Source organism: Calidris pugnax, unplaced genomic scaffold, assembly GCF_001431845.1.
Source record: "Calidris pugnax isolate Ruff unplaced genomic scaffold, ASM143184v1 scaffold38, whole genome shotgun sequence".
Lineage (NCBI taxonomy): Eukaryota > Metazoa > Chordata > Aves > Charadriiformes > Scolopacidae > Calidris > Calidris pugnax.
The window spans coordinates 11,199,320-11,225,130 of NW_015090995.1; the positions used below are offsets into that span (position 1 = coordinate 11,199,320).

The following is a 25,811-nucleotide window of genomic DNA, read 5'->3' on the forward strand; positions in this document are numbered from 1 at the left end:
TCTGTGCTAAACACAAAGAAAAGAGTCCAGAAGTGAGAACAGGAGAGCAGCTGTGGTTCCCAGTCACCTATTCTAACTATAATATACCTCCAATAAACAGTTAATATCAGGATCCAGCAGACAGTGCTCCTCTTTGTTTCTGATTCATAACAAGTAGGTATTTATTGCAAAGAAATAATGCAGAATAAGCAGAGATGCTAGGAAACCAGTGTTGCATATAAATGAAGGAAGACTCCAAACATAAAACAAAGCTTTGACTAAAAGCACATTACAAAATAAAAACTTGACAGTTGTACAAATGATTGAACATAACCAATTAAAGGATGTAGGCTACAGACCGAACTTCTAAAAGTTAACTAAGAAGCTTTTTAAATGCATATTGTACTGTTTCCAGTTCCCATAATATATTATTAATGTAGAGGAGCTGATGCTTCATATTTCTTTTTGTCCACTTCCAATCACAGTGCCAAGTGCACTTATCTGAAGGACATTATTTTAATGAAGTCATTTATGCCCTTAAAAATTAATATGTCAGAGCAGTTAAAGTCTAGTGACTGTAACCAAACCAAATAATGTATAATGGAGAAATGTAATGAGAAAAAAATACAGCCTGAAGTCAAGGTTAAGTAGTTAACCTTAGGAAAAAACTGAGAGGGAAAAGAAAAGCCAACACCAATTATATGTCCCCTTGACATGCCATAAACGATACCATTACATTGTCATCACCCCGCTGTATACAGTTGTGAATTGAGATTTTTAACTATCACCGTACTGTACACTGGAGGCACCAGGAGTTTTATCTTCATTTAAGGAGATAAAAATGATGTTCCTGTGGTCTAGAAACAGTTGACCTAGGAGAAGGCCCTTTAGCAGCGCAGTACCAGACCTTCTCAAAGAGTCAGGACTAAAACTGTCCTTTTTGCCTTTTTGTAGTAAGGAGTTTCGTGCAAGCTCAATGCACTGCAAAAATATGATGAAACATTCACTCTTCCTGTTGTTTAAGCCAAGTCATACAGAGACTGCTCTTTAATTCCATCAGCGCATGAAAATATTTCAGTCATCATTTGCATAAAGCCATAACAGACTGTTATTGCAGCAGCTCCTTAAATTAGAACAGCTCCAAGTCAGGGCTTCCTGTCTTTAAATAATTCAGCTTTTCCCCATATACAGGTAAAACTGAACCAGGTACGTCCCTCCAGCCCTAAAATGCCAACAACATGAGTAGCAAGAATACAAAGTGCATATGTTGATATGTTACTCCTTCATGTCTTTTCTTGTCATGAAGTTTTCTTCATTGAATGCCATTATTTGGGTGATTATTAAGAGAAGTGAAGTTGGCCCCCCTGCAAGAGGACAGGAAGTGTTTTCATCCAGAGCTGAGGTTCCTCCCTGCAAGCTCCAGCAGATGTGCTATCCATGAATTCACTGCCCTGCTTGGGTGGTGGAAGAGGATTCCTAGCTAAACACACAGGGGGTCTGAATACATAAAGAATTACTCCTCTGTCCAGATTTCCCGATATCCAACACCCCCATCCCACTCACAACAACCCGAGAATATTTTTCTGTCTTGCGGAGAACCCATGTCCACTGGGACCCACGCATCAATCAGTAATCTAACAACACGGCAGTTCACTTAAGCTACTGCTCACGTCAGGGTTGATTTCCTCATTATTAGCTGCAAACTTTTTGAGACAAGAAAAGTACAGTCACATTTGCAGAATATGTCACAGATATTTATGTGTTCATCTTCTTGGTCCATGGAATTTACTGGTTTGATCAACTCCCTTCCCCTTTCAGAGCAGCTTAGCAGTCTCAGAGGTGCATCTCCAAACTGGGTTAATGTACCTCCAGAACATTCATAAGGTAAAGAAATGTAATTTAATTTGTGATTGCATAAAGCAGTCACGGAAGCCTCCCAAGAAGCCTGAGTTTTCATTTCTTTCATAGTAGACATTTAATTACATGATAATTACTTACAGCTTGCAGCTCAGCTTCTACTTTTATGAAATATAAATTGCACTTCACTCAAAAGTGCAGGATGAGCATTTAAAAGGCTTCATTAAGTAGGCTTTAAGATTTTCCTGACGACTTTCTTTAAGCCGTGGAAGGAAAGCAGATGTACCTGTAAACTGAAACTTGCTTCACAGAAGAACAAAGTAGAATTGTTAATGTAATACCAGGATAGATGACCCCTTACAAGAAAAAATACTAACTTTTAACAAATACATTTTTTTAAATAACAAACAACGTATTCCTGTCAAGCTGCATGATAAAAGGGACCATGAGGAAAGAAGCAATATTGCCAGCTCTCAGATATGAACACAAGGCTCTTTATTCCAAATTTCCAGTGCTTGGAAATCTGAGGTCATGTCAGACCCACACTGTCATTGCAGGAGAGAAGACCCCAAAAATTAAACTCATTTGTAGCTTCCCCAAAGCCTAGAAAACAGGAATTATGAAAGCAGAAAGACGAAGACAAGAAAAATAACTTCACCTGAATTTATTTGTTGTAATTTTGTGATGGTTTTGACCTCCCTCTCGGTTTTAGACCATTAGGAGATGCTGGTACTTCTGCTCCTGTCATATCTTCACAGATAGGACAAGCACAGACCTAGAAAAAAGGTATGAGGACATGAAATCACCAAAGGCAGAGGTCCTGGCTGCTCCAAAACATTGTGCAGGTGCTACTGTTATCTGGTGGCCATACCAAAGCCACACAGAGATGGTAGGAAGGTGCTGTTTGCTGCAAGTCTCAAGGAAACCATTACTCAGGCAGGCAGAGCAGTCTTCTGCTGCAGGGCTGTGGCTCTTTCCATCCCAGGAGGAGTGGTGAGCTAAGAAAGTTGCTAAGATGTTAACTCTGCCTTTTGAACTTCCAACAGAGAAGTTTTTTCTTATTTTAGTTTAGCAGTTGGGTATGACCATAGTATTAACTACATCTGGATTCATTTAACATGAACATTCAAAGTGAGATAATAAAACTAACATACACAACCTGTCTGTAAACTCTGGGAAGAATTTATTCCTGGAGAAAAGAGAATGCACAGAACAGCACAAGTCTCTGCAATTTCATCAGGGTGCCATAGGAAAAGCAACCAAGTAGAGTCATTAATTTTTTTCTGTCATTTACAAAGATTGAAAAAAAAATAAAATAACAGGATTAGAAAACCCACAGAAGTCTAAGCCATCTTTTGAAGGAAAGGCAATAAAACATTTATTAGGCACAGCAGTTATTCCAAAGCAAAACCCAAAGAATTTTTGCAATTCACTAACAAAGCCCTGCCCACCAACAGAATTTTAGTCTTCCACAGTAACATAACCCACAGTTGACCTGCATCCACACCAGCGCACCATGAATCAGAACCTGGCCCATACCTTCTCCCAACTCAAGACAAGGACAGAGTGAGAAGTCCCTTCTAGCAGCTTACAATTGTTTCCACCAGCTAGAACAATTAAACCCAAATGAATGCAGACAGAGCATCCTGCTTAACTGAAATGAATCATATTATGACATTAAATGTCACTAGTAGCTGTTAATGGCATTAGGCACAGGAATAGGAATTTGCATAGGAATTTTACGGTGCATCCCCCTCCCTGTAATGATGATGGTCTCCCAGTGACTTTTGTAGCAGCTTTTAATTGATTTGTTGGAAGTAGATCTAGATAGCGCAATCTTTCAACTGAGAGTTGGCTTCAGCTGACTTAGGAGATCTTTAAATAAGCATGCTATTTCATAGTAGCTAAGTGTGTTAAGTAGTTCTGGTATGTTAAACTTGATATTTCATGCACCGTCAAAGCAGTTCTGTGCTTTTGTGTATTCTACATTTAAGACTGAACAATTGCTTAAAACATGTTTTCCAGCATCTTACTCTCCCCAGCAAACCTAAAGCTTGAGCTCAAGCGTGAGTCTATTGCAGAATAGTATGGCACAGCCACTGTCTGCCGCCCTCCAAGTCAGCACCACAGTAGAGAAGAAAAAATCCCTCTGAACCAGAGGAAAGCAAAACTAGGGACTTGCTTAGACCAGAGCACTCTTAAGAGAAGCTAATTAGATCTAAAAACATAAATTGAGAGGCTCAGTTAAACTGCATTAAATCCTCTCACTCAGAATTAAAGCACCCTTAATTCAATTGAGGTTTATTAATTTCCAAGAGAAAATCAGGCTTACCAAAATTCTAGTCACTAAAATTCCAAAGAAACAAGTCTACCCAGAATTTGATCACTTTGTTTAAAAGCTACTTTGGAATAATTTTCTTAAGGGCTCCCATCTAGAGAAGCATTTGCAGACTGCCTTGCAGTACTGAGCACTCCCATTACTCCAAAGTCATCTCTGTGCAGTAAGTTAATTCAGTTTACTATGTTTTTCCTTCCTCTGGAGATGATAAACCCCAAAAAAACACTTTTAAGGTCGACTGTGGGCAAGCTGATCTCTGCAGACAGACTGTGAACAGTGCTCCCAACTCGCTGCTGTCTGGAGTCAGTCCTGATTCAGTGGAAAATACGAGCACTAACACCCCACAACAAGGTGTGCTTTGCCTGGAACAAGCAGAGACGTTCATCTTTATTTTATATAGTTTACAAAAGGGCATAAAATGCCACGCCATTTCATTCTGAACAGCTTCTTCCATTATCTACTGCAGCACGTAGCACTTAGAAGCTAAATAAGAGCAAAGGAAGGAAATTAAGAAGTATAGAGGAGAGAAAGGAGTTGCATTTCCAGCTGAGACATGAAGTGAATTGAGAGACAGTGCAAGGCTGCTTTACGTAGGATTGAACATATATTCTGTACCCTTAATCACACCAACGCAGTCTACTGGGGTCAGGCTCTCATATACCCTCATACTGATCAGTAACATCTCAACCTGTGGAAATCAACTTCACGCTGAAACAAAAGCTACCTGCTGGGCTGCAGCATATAAAAGTTTAAAAACATTATGTGACCACAAAAGCTGCATTGAAGGGCAGTGGCCCTGTGAGCTGCCTGGAAGGGCCCTTCACACAGAGAAAAGGCCACCAAGAGCAGTTGGCCACACACATTGTCCTGAAAGGGGACAATGACTTGGAAAGGCACCTGCGTGGATCCCTGCATCTCTGGAAACTCCCTGGATATGGCAACAACACTGATCGTTGCTGCCTGAGGAGGGACCACGCAGCTGCAGCCACCCCAGGGCCAGAGCTAAAGCTTAAGAGAATAAACACATCATGGGCAATTGCCTCTCCAAAACTACATCTTACTTCTCAGGTGAAGCAAATGCCCATACAAGTACTTCATCCTCTATACCATATTGTCCTCCACCCAGTTTCACATCTCCCCTTCACTTACATCTTCTACAGCTGCTTTTCTGGAACATGTCTCATGTCCAGAGAGGGAAGAGGTGGGTCGAGGTGGGTCAAGGGACAGAGGGACATCACTGTCTTCTCTGTCCTGGCCTCTCAGTACTGCTCCTGTTTACTTCATAGCCCATAAGTATACAACAAAACTGATCCTTCCCCAGAAGGATCATTCGGTGAAACATTTTGAAGATAGTGGGTAGGTAAGGAGAAGGCCTGATCATGCAGCCCATAAAAATAAAAGGTTTCTTTTGATCTCAGCTGCTGCAGTTCCATTAAATCTGACTGAAATTTTGCATCTGCAACAACTGCACAATTAAGACTATAGGAGATAAAGTTGTAATTTAAATCTATAATTAAAACAAAACTTCTAGAGAGTAATCTTTTATTCTTCCCAATCTGTGCTTCTTACTTTTTAAACAGTTTGAGGCATTTTTAAAGCCCATTGCAAGGCATAGTGCCACACTATTCCCAGGAAGTTAAGTGGCAGGGCCTCAGACAACATCTGCGATCAGGCAGGTGCACTTTGTGCTCCACTGAAGAATGTCCCATTTTTCATAGTTGGATACTGCTGAGGAACCTCATTAGAAACCAAATTACTACCTGCATCAGGTTTACACTAATGTATTGACATCTACAGCACTTGTTAAATGAACCGTAAATCCAATACACTAAAGTCATTTTCAACTGAATCAAATCAGGTTTCAGTCAAAAGAATTACAATTGTTATATACTTAATGCTTGGCACTTTCCTGGTGTCTCCAGCTAGATCATTTCAGACACAGAGAGAAAATCGTAAACCTATGAAACAGTGCAAGCTAAATTGGACACACTGCAAGCATACTAAACACGGTGCTAGCAGTTTAAGGATGCTAATTGGCTCTAATTGACTAGTTGGTAAAGCTATCCAGGCATCCATGGGCACCCTCCTTACTAATCTTTTTTCAACATGCTATTTTCTTCTCCTTAGTTAATTTATACATTCATATTATAAACCACATTGTTTGCATTTCCTAGAATCTTTGCTTTTTAAATCTTTAACTCGTTGTTCCCCTCAGTAGTAATGGCTTTATGGGAACAGGGTCCCAGCTGCAGTACATAAGGGACAGGCAGAGCAGCGGCACCATGCACAGCCTTCCTCACACCACTTCAGCCTTCACAGGAATCAAAATGCCTTCCAGGCCTCAGGAAGCAAATTCCCACTCTTGCGCTGTCTCCTCCCCTCACAGCCAGCACTGGTCATCTTTTAATACCGATTTAGAAAACCTTGACCCATGTGTGAGGGCAGCATTAACTCCTTATTTCCTTTTCACTCAGGGACAGATGATTTCCCAGTAAATTCAGCAGTGCCTGGTTGTAGCCACATGCACAGTACAAAAGGGGATGCCAGCAGACAAGACCAAGCCAGTTCCCCTCCGCCCCATTCCTCCAGCCTACTCCCACAGCTTGTTTAAACAAAAGACATTTGAAAAACCCAATTCAAATTTAGTAGAGTTATCAATTTGAACTAGCTGATTTGTCCAGCTAGATTTTCCTCCAGTCTCATACAGACACTTTCCGTAAGTGGCCCTTCAGTTCTGCTTAATTCATTTCCCAGAAATAGAAAACAGCAAAATGGAAATTAAAAAGGAAATACATATGAGCCAGCTCCTCTATCAGCATAAGTCCATCCTGATACCTGTGAATTACATTGACACTTGGTGTCTGAGGAACCAGCTGCTGATCAAGAGTTTATAGAGATTAAATTTATTTACTAGGCCAAACACAAACAACCTTCTCTGGTCTCTTACTACCTAAATCCCAGGCAGATTATCTGTGCACGTCCTCCTCCCCTTTGCTTGGAGCAGAGCTGTCTCCATGGTATTCTCCAGCAGTAGAGGTGTCCCTTGGAAGAAGTAGCCACACAAATGAATAAAAGGCCACGTTAAATTTATGCAGCCTGGAAGCAGTTCTGCTGATCAGAGAGAAATCAAGTGGTAGCCTTCTATTATGTGAAAAAATAACCTCAGTAGAAAGGGTGGAAACTACTTGCTTCTATTCGTGTGCAGAGCTGGATCATCTAGAGAGCTAAGGCCATCCAGCTGAATAGTGCGATCACACCTCTGGCCACATTCCATCCCCATTTACTGTTTTCCACAGTGCCTGTGTTGCTCTGGCAGCCCACTGTGCTGTTCCCAGAAGACCCTAGCAGAAAGTCATCCTGCCAGTGTCTTCAAAGGCACTTTTTCAATACGCTGTAACTCATCTGACACATTTATAGGCTGCTGGTGAAAGTGCAGCTAATCCACACAGTGCATCCCATTCCACAGTCGTTGCTTGAATGCTGGATCTTAGAGCGGGGCTCCTGAAAGCCCCAACTCAGCAGATAGTTGTCCTGTCCCCAGAACTCACCAAAACCAGAGCACAGGGGCAGGTCTTCAAACAGCACGAGCTGACACAGCTCAGCAGAAGGTGGTGGGCTCAGTATATTTACTATCAAACACAGAGTCAGCAACTCACTGTGGAAAACCATAGAAAATGTTGGTAAACTGCAGTAAAAACACAACCCCAAGCAGAATGAAGATCATTAGAGTGGAAGATCACACACACCTTGGAACAGATTTGTTTCCCTGTGTTTCCCACTCTGTTTTCCAGCATACTGTTAGTTCCTTCCTCCCCGGTGAACATGCACCACACACACAAATTTCACATAGGTGTAACTCCTTTATGTTGCTTCCCTGGACTGCTCAGTTTGCAGCAGGGCCCATCAGGAGGAGGATGAGAACAACACGATGCTGTGCAAGTGGCATCAATTCACCACAGCTGTCCCTTCAGAGAGGTGGTACATGGGAAGGCTGCACCCTCCTTGCTGCATCGGAGCTCCTGGTAAACAAAGGGCATCAGTCCACAGTCAACACTCCTACACTTTAACTGTGGTGATTTTCTCCCTGCCCTGCAAAAGAAGAGTAGGTGCTGATTTACCAGCTGTAAGGTTGCTTGGCACCCCACAGAGCCAGCTACAGCGGGGTACCTGCACTGGGACGCTCAGCAGACAAGCAAAACGTTAGTGGCATAACCAGTCACTGTGGGTAATGCAGAAGTTATGAACTGGAGATCTCTGCAACTAAATACATAAGCTGCCATAGCATGAGAAAGAATAAAGTCTGGGATTTCACTGTAGCTGAGTCTGTAACACACATCACCTGTGAACCTGGCCCACATGTTCTCTAGGGGATTAGGGGAACCCATGCCTACATTAGGCTTCACTTTACAGATGATAAACAAGCTGCAGGGCAAGCGGGGAACAGAGTTCAAAGAAAGCCTGGTCCATTGGGTAAAGGGAAAGCATTTCAAACTATGTACCAATGAAAGGGCAATACCAAGAAATTGAGGTTAGTTCTGAGCCAGTTACAAAAGCTCAGGACAAGGAGACTTTAAAAACTAGTAGAAAATCCAAACAAACCAAAGCCAATCTTAAAGTGAGTTGTAAAGGAAACATATGAAATCCCTGACATAGTAACAGGTGAGGAAGGTTGTTTCAGCACAGAGCTCTCCAAATATAACACAACAAACAGGCTGGTTAATGCTGTCCTGAAAGAGTCAGGATAGTTTTCTTGTAGCACAATGTCTGTAGCCAAACCTGGTGCAAACCAGCCACAGCCAATGCATCAAGTCACATGATCAATGCAGCAGGAAGATCAAAACACCTTCCTCAAACATCTCTGATGGAGGCTTCTGCCTGTTGAATTAGCTGCCATCCTTCAATTTATTATTTTTAATGACAGTCTTTTGTCTTCATTCAAACTAATTATGTTTAAATCAATGGTTATGGTAGATTCGGCATTGATTATCCCTGTAGACACTCTCAACTTAAATTGTCCTCTTGCATACAGATAATTCCCTTGGCTATCTCCTGCCAGAACATCAACACCTGAGTATTTATTTAACTAATTATTTTTATGCCCATGTCATCACTGGCATTTGATATAAGTAACAGGAATACAAACAGCTTCTCTATACTGCCCAGAGACATCAGAAAATGGGCTCCCTTAGCGGTGAGCCACTAATATTCCACTCAGAAATGTGCATTGAAACTGGGCTGTGTTCACAAGATCAGGTTCCTCAGCCACAAACCTTGTACAAAACAAGATGTCCAAGCAGATCATCTGTGGAGTCTTCCCAGTGTAAGACCAAATCTACTTATGTAACGAACAAGTCTGTCTACATTCTGTCTGCAGTAAGGACTGTAGTGCCAACAGTTCAAAAAAGCTGGAAACAGGCATAATAACAAGATTTTGGCAGTTTCGCAGCTGCCTCTAATTGTCTGCCTCTCCAAGTCTTCCCTGGCCTGAAAGGGGATACTAGATTCTAAAAGAGAAGCAAAGCCCACAGCAATCGAGATGACAGTTGGGTCCACCTGCTGGCATAACTACCAGAAACTTCAAAAATGCAAAGAGGTGTGGGGCATTTATGGGCATAAGTGTTTTCTGTCTGTTTCAACTCTAAATTAGAGAAGAAAAAAAAAAAGTTGCCTGTTGGAAAGGAAAGGCTCCTACATTATCAGAGGAAATTACTGTTGTCCACTTTTTTACTCAAATGAAAGTCAACTGGGTCAAAAGCACCTGGTTGACACTTCATAGAGAAAAGCATAACCAAATAGATGCATTTTTCTTTTTCCCTGACATTTGAAACTCAGAATGTAAAAATAGTTGCAAATAGCCCCTCTACATTTGAAAAATTGTGCTTACTTCTGAGACAAACAGGATTAGTCTCAGTGACAGATTAATTTGCTTTTTTTGATACAGAAAGATTGCTCTGCAGAATGAACACAAACACTCTGCAGGCTCCAGAGGATTGCAGCAGCGCATTTCACCTCCAGGTCACTGGTTCAAATTCCGTCTGGGGGTAGGGACTGAAAATTTTTAATGTCTAATGGCTGTTCAATGGTCCATGTGAAATGAGTTTTGTGGTTGTGTCTTCACTTCAAGTAACGCTACTGAGTGTCAGTGGTGAGGCCAAGGACTGGGCAGCTGTAGTGAGCAGCGAACCCTCACGCTTCCTGAGAGCTTCCCTTCCATAAAGGAAAGTCTGCTCTTGAGCTGGCTGTAATGCGCTTTTGCAGTAACAAAACAGAAGATTTCATGGCATCGGGAATTACCAGCTCATTACTTGTCACCAGAATTAAATGTGTGTTAAGTGAATGTTCAAGGCAGCATTCATAACCCAACAGCACCTGTTAAAAACTAAGATCTGATTCAGTGGTGAACAGGCTACTCCTCTCTAAGAGTTTCTTCTTTTTTCCTATTTGCCTAGGAGACCGCAGTTCTGGAACACTTCCAGATGCACCAGATGAAACACATTGCACCTGGAAAGGTCAGCTGTGGGCAGATGGAAATAAGCAATAAGCCATTTTTCCTTTAAGTAGTCCCACATCGCCAATAACACTGTCCAGAGGTCTCATTCTGTACCTGATATGCATATTAAGTTACTTTTACTCCTGCGAGATAACACACTTAACTATAGTTTAAAGGCAGAAGGCTACTTGAGATTTTCCAAATTGGAAAACTCATTTTAAGGCCAGAACTTGAGACAGTTTGTCTTAGGGAGAAGACTACTGCTCTCGCAAAGGCTGATCTGAGGACCTTCACAAAATCACAGTACGAATAAAAGCACTGCAGCCAGACACAGAGAACAGCTGTGCTGAACGCAGTGCTCTGCATGGAAGGGAGAACACTGGAGGGGGAAGGCAGAGAGGTTGCTGCATGACCCCAGCTTTGGGGCCTCCTAAAGCCGAGCGGTAGATACCAACGTGATCCTCAAAGAACTAAGAGCTGCTCTGAGGTTATTCTGATCATTTTCTCCTACAAAATGCATCCTTTCAGGATAGCTCCAGCCGTACCTCTTCCCATCTCCCGTGTGGTGTGCATAGACTGGGGGAAGAGAAAGGCAATATTGCACTTTGCCTGCAATGAGTATAGGAAGCAAAAAATGAACTCACATGTTTGCCAGATCTAGCCCTAATGCTATATAAAATAAACAGCAGATGGGGAAGTGGTTCTTGCCCCAGCTACACATCCATAACAATTTATAGCACCTGATTTGGGGGCATTAACCTGTACACGCAAAATGTGTCAGTTCCTATTATTCTCTGTAAACATGTCATAAGCATGGACATATGCTCAGCAAGGCTCCCGAGGCTGGGACTGAAATTGTAAACAGCCCATTAAACAGAAGCAGTAAATTCTCCAAAGTGCTGTAGATCTTGGTCAGTTAAAAGCCATTGGATAGGCTTTAAACCTGTAAAAATACTTGGCTCCATCTAAATGCCCTTATTGCAATCTGACCTAACTCTGCACTGCAAAAAAATAAAATTGAGGGGAAAACCAACCAGGTAAAATCCACACAAGGGCAGCAAATTCACTAGTACTTCAATAACTACTGGGTTCCAGAGCAAACAGCAACAGTCAGCATGCAAAATGAGCTCCACTAAAAGGCAAGAGAGGGACTAAACACAGACAGTGGATACCTATGAGCACACATCCTTTTTCAGAACAAAGGTGTATCTAAATCAGTTCAAGGAGTATAAACACTACACAGACTGCTCCACTGGTGGTAACTGGTGATTTCACACTGGAACACAAGACTATACAGTAGGCAGAAACAAAGGCAAGCCAGCAAAATAATGGGGAAAGAGGAAGAAAGCCTAACATAGATTTAGAAATTATCGTTAGATAATCCCAAGTAAAGAGCTAGAAAGAGAACAACAGCTTTTGGAGAGGTTCTGGGCTGCCAGGACAAGGCTCAGTGCAGCACTACATAACTCTGCATTCCTTGTCCCACCACCCATTTCCTATTTGAATGGATATTAACCCATGAAATGTCAATTTGTTTGGCTATCAAAAGGAGTAAGAACATTGCTCATGTCTCAGAGGTACAGTGCACAGAATAGGTGCAAAACAGAACTGTAAACCTGCTGTGAATGTGAACAGCTCAGCTGATCCCTCCCATAGATATCCGCAGTGCTAACAAGGACACCAGACTGCCAGTTCTATTTCTGGGAACTGATGGACCTCCAGTCATAGCAGCCACACAGCCCCACAAAAAACAGAGATAGAAATATTCTTAGCTCATGTCTGTGCATCACGTTGTGCCTCAGACTGATGTTTAGCTTTAAGTGACTTCCTTTAAGGGCAGATACACTCAGGCTCTTTCCCTCTTCATTAACTGCACATATTTTCCAGTCACAGAAGAGCTACACTGCCTTACAATTTCTTTCTTTAGAATAACTATTTTACTGTCACAGAAGTAACAATGAAGAGAATCCACAAGTCCTAACAGCACATCTAATCAAACCCAGTAGATGAGGAAGAGACCTGTGCTGGGGATGTTCAGAGGAGGCTAAGCTTCACCACCACCCAGCGTTCTGTATCAGTGCACAGCTGGCTCTGCCATCGTGGCCCTGGGGCACTGATGCTGGTGCAAATACCAGCGTTGACAGACCAAAAGCAACTCTCCTCATCAATCCCAGATTCACATTAATAGAGACACTACAGAATCTAAGACTTTATAGAGGTATGCACTGCTTTTAATTCCTGTATAACTAGTGAAAACTTAGCTTACTTGGATTTTAAGTTGAGTAATAGGCTCAAGTTCCAGCCTATGAGAGTGACCTCAAGCTGAGTAACCAAGAGATAATACTCTCTGTGCTGTTTTAGCCTGACTTAAGCACACCTTTGCTTTTGTGAGGTTGAGATGTATGGTGAACCTGCTGCATGTAACTGAGAAGTAAATTTTTCATTTCAAGGCTACCCATCCGATATAAATAGGTTCTCTAAGGATGTGGTATCTAGTTCATAGGAAGATTTTTGCTAATAGGAAGGCACAAACACGCAACGTGGCTGCCTCTGTGTAATCCAGCCATAGACTAGTGCTGACACTGGGACAGGATGGGGACCCGTGTCTTGCCACCAGCCAGCGAGAGCGCACGGAATGGATCGTTGTAAGGCTGGAACTCGGCTGTACCTCACGGTAATTTACACTGCTATCAGGGATAGAAACCACATGCTTCGCTCTCTACCAAAAACCACAAACCTCATTTACTCCCCTGATTGCATTAGCCAATATGAAACAAAGTAACTTTTAATAAAGAGTGCTATGGCAGAGAAAAATTGATACAATCACAGAGCCGGTATAATAGGATTTAATTCTGCTTCAGATGTGCTAGTTTTAATAAAAAAGGATTGAGCAAATCTAAAATAAATTACACTGAAAGGTCAGGCTTATTGCTTGTACAGTTATGTTAACTCTTCCACAGACATTTTTACAGACTGTATTTATGAGACCTTTTGATTTTCAGAAGAGGTATAAAACACATCCACAATTTTCCCATTATTTGCAGCAGTGTTTCTTCTACAAGTGTCATTTCCTAGTACTTCAATAGAGATTTCTTTAACCAACATTTATAAAAAATGATGAGTTATTTATGGGGCAGTTTGTTAAATTAGTGGAAGTATAATTCCCAAAGGAAAGTTAAACTCAACTAGAAAAAAAAATTAAGGGAATGATGATTCCCATGCATGCCAGTGACACTCATGATCTCTTATTCATTAATCATTCCACTAGCATGTCATTTATTCTATAGGAAGCAAATCAATTACTTATTTTTATATGTAGCTAAGGCCTCAATACTGTGAACTACTCAGAACAGACATGAATTGGGAAGAACTGTAAACAATGAATCTTATTACAAGGTTCTTATTATTACAGCAACATCTAGAGACCCTAGCCAAGATCAGAGCCCAGTTTGCTCAGCGCTGCTGTGACATGGAGATAAATATCCATCCTAACCCTAAAGGAAACACACAGCACACACAGACCTTAGCAGCGGAGAGAAAGAGCAGAGAGGCTCAGAGGAAGGAGTTTGTTGCAGTCACAGAGGAGAGCCAGAAACACATGGCAGCATCCCAGTTCATGGTCCTGCCCTGCTATTCACTGCTCTCCAGCCTGGCCTGGGCACAAAGACCATGCAAATCCTGCAGGCACAACCAGGCCCTTACAAGCAATCCAACAAGTTGCAATTACAATGATTGCAGTCTTTGAGTTTCTTGCCATTGTCATGACTTCACAAGCCTATCTCATGTGAACACAGGTGTTTTCTGTTGTTTCTATGTAATTTTACCCAACTCCGGTGTACATAAGACCTCACACTTGGAAAAGCAACTAAAAGTTCTACATCAATCTTGAGATATATCTAGACACAACAAACTCCACAGCTACCACCAGAGAAATTCTGCTGAATTTGATTGAAGGAACTATTGGAAAGAACAGAAAACCCAATCCACTGCTGGTATCCATCTGTATCCACAATTTCAGGGAACCTAGGTACAAGTCCATCAGCACTGAGCATAAGCAAAATAGGCTAGACTGTGACATCAGATTTAAAAGTAAAATTAAATCTTGGGTTCATTGTGGAGCTCTGTCAATACTCTCAAGTCAGTCAAGAGCAGCTCCAGTGGCAGGAGACTGCAACCACCACTGGCAGCAGTAGGATAATAAAGACAGTGGCCAAGGACTACCCCAGGGGGTCCTGGGTTTTAAGAATCACTTTCATTCCAAAACACTGATTTTTATTTTATTCTGATAAAATCAACAATAAATGATTGCCAGAAGTTACTATTGAGGAGCAGAGGTGACACCTGCTTTTTGTGCAGCACAGAGAATTCAACCAGAAATCTGCCTGCCCCATAACCGGGAACATAAGCAGCTATTGTTCGAAATTAGAAAGTTACAGGTTTGTGTTGTGGGCTACAATATTTCTGTGGGTTGGTAGAAGAGATTCTGCACAACAGATCAAAGAGCTACACAGGCATAAACATTAGCTCCTTTGCATAGTCCAAGTGATCTGAATATGCAAAACAAAGGCATCCTGGGAACACGTGTGAAGCCCCTTGACAAAAATCCACTTAATTTTATCAACATTTCTGCTTTTGACAGCAAAAAAAAAAAAAATATGTTTGAGGTAGAGCAGTACCCAGAGGACAAAATGCTTTCTCCAAATAAAAACAACAGACAGAACACATCCACTAGAAGAGCAGTGCTTGCAATACAGAATTACTGTTTAGGGTACAGGAGCTAGACATGGTTGGAAAACCAGTCTTGATTCTGGTGAGGAGCACTAGATGTTGCACAAAAAGAACAAAAGACAGTCTTAGCCACAAAACAGTACAGTGAAAGAGAGAAAGAATGTTAAATAGTATCAAAGGCCTTCTAGAACAAAGAATGTTAACTATGGTTGTTTAGATGACTATTTAGTGACTAGTAAACTGGCAGAGAATGTTGTCTTCAGTTTTCTATTTTGAAAATGTAACAAACCTTAGATATACCTCCACAAATTTGCTTCAACAGGTAAAACACCTACCAAGCTTTTACAGATCTGCTCACATACACTTTTTCTTCTGATGCCACTGACTCTTTGCCAAGATACCTGTATCTATTTCTATGTAAGACAGAAACACAAACTAGTCTTCACACAGACCCTAGTACGTACAACCTGCAGTTACTACTGCTGTGATGGATGTGAATCCTCTGATCTACAACATAAATACCACATTCACTCAAAACTCTTAGAGTGCAATGTTTTAATTCCAATCCAGCAAAAAAATAAGACTAATTTCTATGTGGGTTAATAGGTGTTTCAGCTCCATATTACTTTAGTTTCCTCAACTGATGAAGGCTTTCTGACCAAGTGAAGGCAAACTACATTCAACACTCCTCTTTGAGCTCTTTCTGCAGAAAAGATGTTGATTTCTGAAAAGTGATGCAGTCAGCCTATGTACAATATTCCAAAGGCAGATACACGGACACAGCTAAAGGTAAATATTAAAATAGATCAGGTGGACTTCAGGCCACTTGAATACCACCATACGCAGTTTTCCAAAGAGTTTTGTATCTCAGAAAACAGCCATGTAGAAGATGCTATTTACTGATTCATTTTTTTCCATCTACTACAACTCAGTAGCATTGTGCTCCTGTTTACAGTGAATTATTGCCCATAATCCCCATTTTCTGCCTCTGCACTTAAGATTAAGGTATGCCTCAAACAGTCCTTACTTTGTGTACAAAGTGCAAATGCTTATGGGTCTCTGCAAATGGTAACAGTGAAATGGTGGACAACATGCAGCAAAACATCTGATGCAGAACTACGGGGATCAGTATGAAAATAGCAACACCCTGCTTTAGGTAACATCGGACTCTAAAGAGTTCTCAGTAGACACATTTAGTACACATCAGAAAAGGAGAATCAACATTGTTAGCTTTAAAGACAAAGCGACTGGTCAATATAGAAAGACCATTAGGGTTGGAGGTAGCTCTGCAGTAGGAAAATAATGAAATTAGCAATGCAGAGAATGCCATAAACCACCTTACCGCAATCAAATTGATGTCTGTGTTCCACCTCTTGCCAGAAATGCAGCCTCCTCATAAAACCATTACACCTGTCTTTCCAATTCAAATCCTATTATTTAAATAAAACACTATCACTGGGTACAGGACTTAGTGCTTTTAATATCAGAAAAAAATGATTATGCAACTGTGTTGTTTTTGAGCTGGTTTTGGCTGATTTCTTTCTCAATCTTCAAGCCGCTATTTGTAAGAATCCATGGAAAGAAATAGCCATGCTCACCTGTTGGCACATAAGGGTCATTGTCTCCACCTGGCAGGAGCCCCAGGTGGTGCTAAGGATACCCTCATTCTAGTGATGGGCTCTCCAACACCATCAGCAGAAAGAGTACCTGCACTTCAAAGTGAGGTCAATAGCTTACCTTAAATAGTCTCCATCACTACCTGACTTTCCCAGTTTCACAGCTACAGCATTTTAAGGGTTTGTGGAAATAGTCGTATCCTTCAGCCCATATCAAGTCAAGATACCATTGTCTGTAAGGTGAACAAGAGCCTGAAACCAGCCCTGAACTACTGAATCAGCACAGCATGGTCATGGCTCTACCAGCACCTGTAACTGAGCAAATTTACACAAAAGGCACAAAACCACAATTAAAAGGATTGTACACAAGATAACTTCCCACTTTTTAACCAGTCCCACAGAAGATCAGATGGACATCAGGATATGTGATTAGAGAGCAAACCCTTACACCCCAGGTTTCTAAATAAACTACTAAAATTGGATGCCTGTCAGTCAGCATTTTAAGAAAATCCTATCAGCATCTAAAAAATAAACAGACTAACATTATTCTTGCATTTCTGATTCCGCCTCAGGTTCACTACAAAGTAACTTGCAGCTCAATAAGCTTGACATGTTTTCATGTTATAAAAACAAAGACAAAAACTTACTTATGCACTTTTTAGCTCATACATCCCAAATCAATAATTGCACCTATTGATCGATGACATAAATTCAAAACATTAATTTACATTGAGTACTGTAACCTAATAAGAAGGCAACAACTGAATTTGTTGAAATTGATTTTCATTTTGTTTCCAGCAGAAAATCTTCAGGCCCGTAGAATACAATGCGGTATATGGAGCACTTAATTTTCAATGAGTACCACAAAAAGCTAAAATTAAATTTCTTCTTGAATATGGAAAGAAAATGATGAGTCTCTAGGGCTGATGTTTAGGCAAAAGAAATTTTTTGTACCTCTTCCACATGTGCATTCAAGCAATGTGAATCATGGAAAGGTGAATTTCAGCATGTACTAAAATCTTTATAACATAAATAAGTAAAATTATTTCAGAGATATGTACCTACATAAGTTATAAAGTAATGCTGAAACATTTTGTTTTGAAAGGGCAGTATTATTTAAAATTCCAGCAACGTAATTTTAATAGCAAGTCACTGAAGCAAAATCCTGTAGCACACAGTAATGCTGCTTTTTGTGACGCAGAGGGGCCTGCCTTCAAGCAGCGTCTGCATGTGAGTATGGAGTCAGCACAGTTCTTGCTCAGAAGTGCCACATCAGCTAATAACTCAGTTTAAACTTTGATAGAGGTCTTTCAAGTTGAACATAATGCAATTTTTGGGCAGGAATACCTACCCAAATCACCTCTCGTGTGGTAACTATCCCACCAGCCAAAAACTTTGCAGGAATGTTTGATAAGGACTGGCCAACTCAAAAGGGACACCTGGACTATAGCCCTGTCAAGACAAAAATGTAAGGAGTTGCAGAGAGCACCTCAGCATTGCCACACCAGTGGTCTCATCCACATGCAAAGGGAGCAGCTCCATCCTCAGATTTCCTCCTTTTAAATCCACCACTGACATCCGGGGTCTAAACAGGTAAAGAAAAAGCACGGAAGTGCTGCAAACAGGGAAAGCAAGAGAGGAGAAAAGCTTAACGCCGCCTTCACAAGCTCCGCTCTGTCCCGGGACACACGCACAGCTCCGCTGCCTTCAGTGGTAGCTCCACTCACTCAGCAGCCAATTAGTGGATTTACTTTAAATTTTGGTTTACTACCAATAAAAATAGATAGATTTAGCCATCCATCTCCACACACAAGAGTTTCCCACCCCAGCTCTCACCCCAGCCTGGCAGGAATGATTGTTTGTAAGATTCAACCTTTTCCCTCTGCGTTTCAAATGTCAGAAGAGGAGCCTGCTGTGAGAGCAGCGTTTGCACAATAACTGGGAATTGGGCCAAGACACCCAATCTGTTAATTTGGACGAGTTTCCAAGGAGTCTCCTCATGAAAATATCCACGATGTCAACTGACCCAGCAAGATTTGAAATAAGGCCTAGAAGCAAACTCTTCCTTCTCAAGCAAGAGGGTCGCCGCTCTTTTATTAAGTGCATCACACATATCTGTGCATCTTTCTTCTCCTTACAGGAACTTCAGCACCCTACTATTCAAATACCAACTGGTATTTCCAACAGGTTACAGTAATAACTTGAAAATCCTCCTCTCTTCTCCATTTTCCAGCCCTTGTCAGCACAGTTCCTTATGCAGTGGCACAGCCTGGTATCAAGCTCCAGGACTGGCCCAACTTGATGTCTGGAGAGGTCCCACAGACTCCCCACGGGAGAACGACAAGTGTCTCCAAGAAGGCATCACCTGAATCAGGTAATCAGTGCTCTACTTTGATAGTGCTGAATCAAAGGTATTAATACATTTACTGACACAGTGAATTAGGCCCACAATTAGCTGATACTAAAGTACTCCACTAGGAAAGTGTTTGTCTACAAAAGGGGTCTCAAAATCTCTAATGAGCAGCTATTTTTTCTCAGAAGAGGGGAAAAGCACTTCTCTCACAATACGTATTCAGATATTTTGAATAAATAAAAGCTAAGACTCAATATCAGTGAAGAGCTGAAAAGTAACTTCTATTTTTCTATGCTGTTATCCTACTACCATGAAATATGCATTCATTTAACAAAGCATTAGTCGATGAAAATATATTTCAGGCAGAAAAAAAAGGAGTAATTAGCAAAGTTGTCAACATTTTATCCATCCATATAAAAAGAATTATTTACACAGATAAATATGAAACAAAAGTTTATGGTTTACCAATAACGCTATTTACTGTATTGTTGACTTTACTGTAAGATTATAATATTTTATAGCCAGTTCCTCAAGGTGAATGATGATTAAAAAAAAATTATAATAGCCAATTTCTTCAAGAACCCTAAACTGTAATGAGTTACTACTTGGACAAAATGTTTTATTATATTTATTTAGAAGTGAGGACTGACTGCTAACAGCATGGCTATATCCTTGGAATTGAGTAAAGGTTCCATGAAATTCATATATTCAAATTCCAGAAATTCATTCTGCAACACAGTTAGGACTATCTTCACAAAATCTCAACTACAATTTTATGAGCCCAAGGACTATTGCTGTTAAGCTTATTTTAATAATTTGAAATACTCAGTAGCCAATACACTGTTCTCTTTTCCTAAGCGCAAGTAACAAAATAAAATTTAAAAAACCCAAACAAACAAATGAAAAAACCCAACCAAAACCTACAAAAAAAACCCCCAAAGCAATAAAGACATGAGAATCAATCTATCTAGGAAATCAGAAGGCCATTTTAAGAAAACGTGAAAGCAACAGTTCTAAGGAAAGAGAAATAACAGAAGCCTAAACCCTCACTGTGGTCTCCTGAAGAATATCCACCTGTTAAGCTAGAAAAAGACAACACATAATGAATGCTATTTACCAAACTGCTGAGTAGAATTTAAGATACTGCGGCCTTTGGCACTGTCTACCTAATTAATAAATGAGAAGATAAATGAAGATGACTTTTCAGCCTGTTTTCTTATGACAAGAAACTGCCATGTAGAAATTAAAAGGTCTGTTCCCTGAAAAAGGTGCCTATAGCCTGACCTTTCCCAAACCACTGAATGCATACAGCAAGAACAAGCATCACCTGAAAATACCAAACACCAAACTCCACAGCTACCGAGTAGCTCCGCAGACAGGATCACTGCTCCCATTAAAAGTTCTGCTGCTTGAACAAAACACCTACTCCAGAAAAGTTGGCATGTACTGTTTTCAACAAAATCTTGAAAACAATAGACTTTTAGTGCTGGTAGACCACCACAGAGAATATGTAAGAAGTAGAAACCAGCTATAGAATCATGCTTAGCCTGGTACTAGGCAAAAATATCTGGAAAAAATATAGTGAACCCAACACCTGTTTTGGCCTGCTACTGAGTACAAGGTTAGGCTACCCACATCTCTATTGCCAGCTCTTTCTTCCTGGTCTAGGTGCCTCACCTGAAAAAGAGTCAAGTCAATCAAAAGCCAGAGTGAAGCATAATTGCTACCAGCCAATGCCAGGACAAACTGGCCTTCCAGAGCTCTTTACAATCTCTCCTTTATTTCTAGGGGGTTTTCCTGAGAAAAAAAAGTGGAAAACTGAGCATTCGTGTAGAGCATGCACCTCTCCGAGCAGAATATCTAGCACGTCTACTAGTGATCAACAACCGCAATGACAAAATTCCAGGTCTCTACCATTCTATGTCTCCTAGACTTAAGTTCTGGAGTCTTTCATTTTAGTAACACACCAGAGGTATGGAATAACAGAAAAAGAGTAATACACTTTAATACATGACCAACATACATCATATCATACTGTATGCATTAAGTGACAACACAGGCAAGGCTGTCACAAAAATACAGACACTACTAGTATTTTATTTTAGATTACAGGAAATTAAGAAGTTTGAAAGTACATGTGGAATGGCCACACATCCCCCCCTTAACTGTCAGGCTATAGTAGCTGAATGTACGAGAGGTACAAGAGCAACAAAGACAAATCAAACTATTCTGAGCAGTATCCAAGTGCATGGGTCGATCTGCAGCAGAAGTATAATTACCAAAAGACATCAGGTTCATATTAATTTTTATTTTCATATATGTACAACTTAAGAAACAAATCTCAATTTGAAAAAGATCAGAAGTTATCTTTCAACAACACAATGTAGACATACCTTTGAGGCAGCAAATATTACTCCTATTAAGGCGCTTATGAAAGGATGAATATCATGCAAATGCAATTAAAGAGTACATTACATTTCAAAATATGCAAAACAAGCTCAACTTTAACTCTTTCAGAAAAAAAACGTATCAAACATTAAAACTGTGACCCACCAAAGCATTTACATACATGCTTGAAGAAGTACATGGACTACATAAACTTAAGTAAAATGTAACAGCTGTCAAGCTATCTTAACCAGATCAGAATGACAGTCACTGATCAATCCCTTCCAACTTTGCCCATGTCGGTGTATGCACCAACCACGTCATTTTACATTCACACAAACCGCTGCTGACTGAAAAATTACATATTCTTTTTGAACCAGCAAGGCCCACATTTTTTGCTTTGGAATTACTTTCACTGGAAGTACTTAATTCCTCCACTGAACCCAGCAAAGAGGCACACACAGAGAGTGCCTGTATCCCAGCAGTGCACAGCAGGAACTGCAGGCGCTGCATAGCAGAAGTTACTTCCATCAGGCATTTAGAAAGATTCCAATTAATTTCCGTATACTGTACCCCTTGCTTATGATCTCTAAGACTGAAAGCTGGGTCTTTTTTAAACCATAAGCAGCATTAGCACTACATCAAACAAGCAATGCTAATCGACAAGAAGAAAATCCTTCTCAATATTTCAGTATAGTAATGCTACTTACGCAAACAGTATCTAAAGATGATCTAATATTACCATCAGGGAGAAACCTTCATTCTTTTTCTATGTTATTATAATAAATTGAAACTAAATACAATGAAGATCATCAGTTGTGTGACTTATTTTCATAAAAGTCAAAACTCAATAATAAAAGGACTGATAAATTTGAAAGCAATAAATATGTGAAAAGAAAAAGAACAAAACAACTGTTGTGACCTCTCCCATGATTTCATATGCACTGCCTGATGCGTGAAAGGTGTTAGATGACTACTTTTTCTTTCTTCAAGCCTACTCAAATGGAAACAATAAATCATTTTCAAAACTTTATATCGTATAATTTTTCGCCAACTATCAAATTGCCTAAAGGCCCAGACTTTTTCAGAAGTTTTGTATCACATTACATTTAGAGCTTACAAATTTGTTACAATCAGTATTCCTCACCTAAGAAAATAATAGTTAAAAGTAGAAAGATTCCTTTATTTCAGCCCATCCAATTCTGAGTCACAGCAGCATATCATTTAGATACTGGTAGGCACATACTGTGTGTATATCTGCAACTAGAAGAACGAGAAAGGAAGAGAAAGACCCATTTTACTTTAATCCTGACCAGCAGCTGTTAGCAATTTTCTTTAGTTATCACTGTGGGACATGATGGATGGGAAGACTCAATATGCTGAGGAACTAGTATATAGTGTACAAGTGCTCTCAAGGACTGTTGTTCAACAGCACATTCAGTTTAACTAGGAACTACAGACTGTAAGAGATAACAGGTAGTTCCTGGGAGCATTTATCATTCTTCAGAGAAGCTGTCTGATCAAGAGGATAATATCTGGAAGAACAATTGCATGATCTTTTGCTATATAGCTAGTATATCATGTCATTGAAGGAGGAGAAAAGCGAACATTAACTCACATGTTAACTCAAACCAAGAAATCTGCATAAAAGAACAAGTTGAGATATTACCATTTTAAGACTTTCCATACACTTTGCAACACAGAGGAACTGGATACACAAAAAACATGCAAGACAAACAAAGCTAATCTACAATAACAAAACAAGAATACACTTCTTTCAAGACTTAAAAAATTAAAATATTCACCCAATGCTAAATAGGAACAATGGAATAAGGTCTAGACCTAACCATGTAATACAATAAAATATCAATTTGCTCTTCCAGCCTTTATTTCCCTCTATTTTTTGTTGTTGTTGTTATTTTTACAATTTCAGGCCATAATCTTACTGAGTGACACTGGAGCCAAAAAGCAAGTGTAAATAAGGCATCTTCCTCTCTCTATTAATAGCAGTACTCCAGGGATTTGTGATTATATATGTATGTAGCTGTGCAGCCTTTTTCCAGCCCATAATTACATGAGATGTCCTTCTCCCAAGGATAAAGCAGGATGTCAACAACTCCAATACCAAAATAGCATTTGGAAAGACAACCTTCTTTTCTGAGCACACCTATCCATCTGGACTGCATACTCATTTAAAAGCATGCATTGACACCCATCACTAGCCTTCTGTCTGAAAGTTGTGCCCCATCATTATTAGATGTAGCTCTCAACAGATTAATACTTTTTTTTAAAAAAACAAAAGCCCAGTGAAAAAATTAATAACTTGTTCCCCAAACAAAAGCTCCATTCCAAAATACAAAATCAAATTATTAACCTTTTAAAATGCTCAACCAAGTCACCACACACATTTTTCCCCAAACCTTAAACAGACTATCAAGAAAGGCTGGAAATTACTCTTCAAGCTTACAGAGATTAATCCAGAAAACTTCAAAGACATTCCAATATATTTTAAGTGACATAAAAGAATATGGGCAGAACTCTGTCCTAAGATTCAAGAAGTTTTTAGGAAGTCTTGAATTTTACAAATACAGAACATAGCCAATGCAAAGCATGAAACACAAAGAGTTTAAAGGGTTTTTTTCACCTCAAAACACCTCAAACCACAGAAGGAAGCAAACTGCACTAGAAGAAATTTACAAGTAGTGTTCAAGGGAAGCGCCATGTAAAGCACACTGCATTAATCTAGACTTGACATTATGAGGGCATGCCTCACTGTAGCAAGGTCCATACTAAACACCAGATCAGAGACAGAAGATTAAAGTAAAACATTAGATGTCATAGTCACTGTTCTACTGATCCAGGGAAGGCAAAGACTCCAAGGTGAGCACAAACTATGAACCTGCTTAATAAAGGCCATTCTTGCAAAGTCAAAAAATCATACATCCAAGACTTTCATCCCTTCATTAAAACAGAAATACTAAAAAGGAGCACTCCATAACATATCCCCATTGCTTCTGACTGACATGATGAATCAAAGGTAAAAGTAGAAAGTTAGCAGAGATAATTAGAGCAACAAAGATCTTTTAGCACAAGGCAGCATAGCTGAGCAGCCTACCAATCGAAAGATGAATTATTTTGTTTGTTACTTGAAAAAAGAAGCAGTTAGTTGACTACTTCAGTTTATTAAGCATAGAAAAGTTTTCATCTAGAGGTCATTCTGAAAAACACCTCACCCTGTGTTTAAGCATGTACAAAGCCCAGCAGAAACCAGTGATAAAGAAGAAAAAAGAAAAAGAGTATAAGTATTTGCTGGCTTTCCTTCTGAACACTTCAGAGAAAAATGTCAATTTAATGCTGACAGCAAACAAGGATGTCAGTCTAATTAGATTTTTTTTGTTCTGTCATGCTCCTGATCCTAAGTACTCCTCTGAAAAAAAAAAGATCTGATCAATGATGAAGGCACAATTATACAAACCTTAACATTCACTCTAAATGTAGCTATGCAAAAGAGGGAAAGAGGGTAGGGAAAATGAAGGTGAAGTATATTTCTCTTCAAATAATTAAGTTTATTTTCCAACAGCCATATAAATTTAAAATATGAAACAACAATAATACAGCTATAGAATCTAGGTTTTCTTTCAAAGCAGCAGCATATAAAACATATAAAAGCTAAAACCTCAGCACAAGCTTCAAAAAAATAAACAGGGACTGAGTGAATTTTGCCGAAGACGTGAAACTCACAAAATACAGTACACAAAAATACTGGAATGCGTAAGATATAAAGCTACACATTTTAGGTAAGGAAAGACATTGTAAAGTATACAAAATTTGCAAAATTAAACCACGGGATTTGGGGAGAGTACCATGAATACAAAGAAGTTGGCAATTAATACTTGTAGATGGAGAGAAGAAAGTGGCAGTTTTACATTCAGCATTCAGTTTTCACATTCACGACTTCACTTTCTTAGCATCTTTTTTTCCAGAGTTCTCAGCAGCCAAATCTGCTTTTCTCTTCTGTGACTAAAAAAGGAAAAAATTATTTTATGAATTCAACGAAATGATGGC

General features: G+C 39.9%; 1 protein-coding gene across 1 annotated transcript in view; it reads right to left on the reverse strand.

The window, feature by feature from the left end:
• Positions 1 to 21,649: 21,649 nt before the first annotated feature.
• The window catches only part of SMARCA1 (SWI/SNF related, matrix associated, actin dependent regulator of chromatin, subfamily a, member 1), a 34,074-nt gene continuing 29,912 nt past the window's right edge, over positions 21,650 to 25,811 (reverse strand). The window contains exon 24 of the mRNA XM_014955192.1: positions 21,650 to 25,766. Within this exon, the coding sequence (XP_014810678.1) occupies positions 25,695 to 25,766 (72 nt within the window). The 3' untranslated portion in view covers positions 21,650 to 25,694. The remainder of the gene's footprint in view (positions 25,767 to 25,811) is intronic.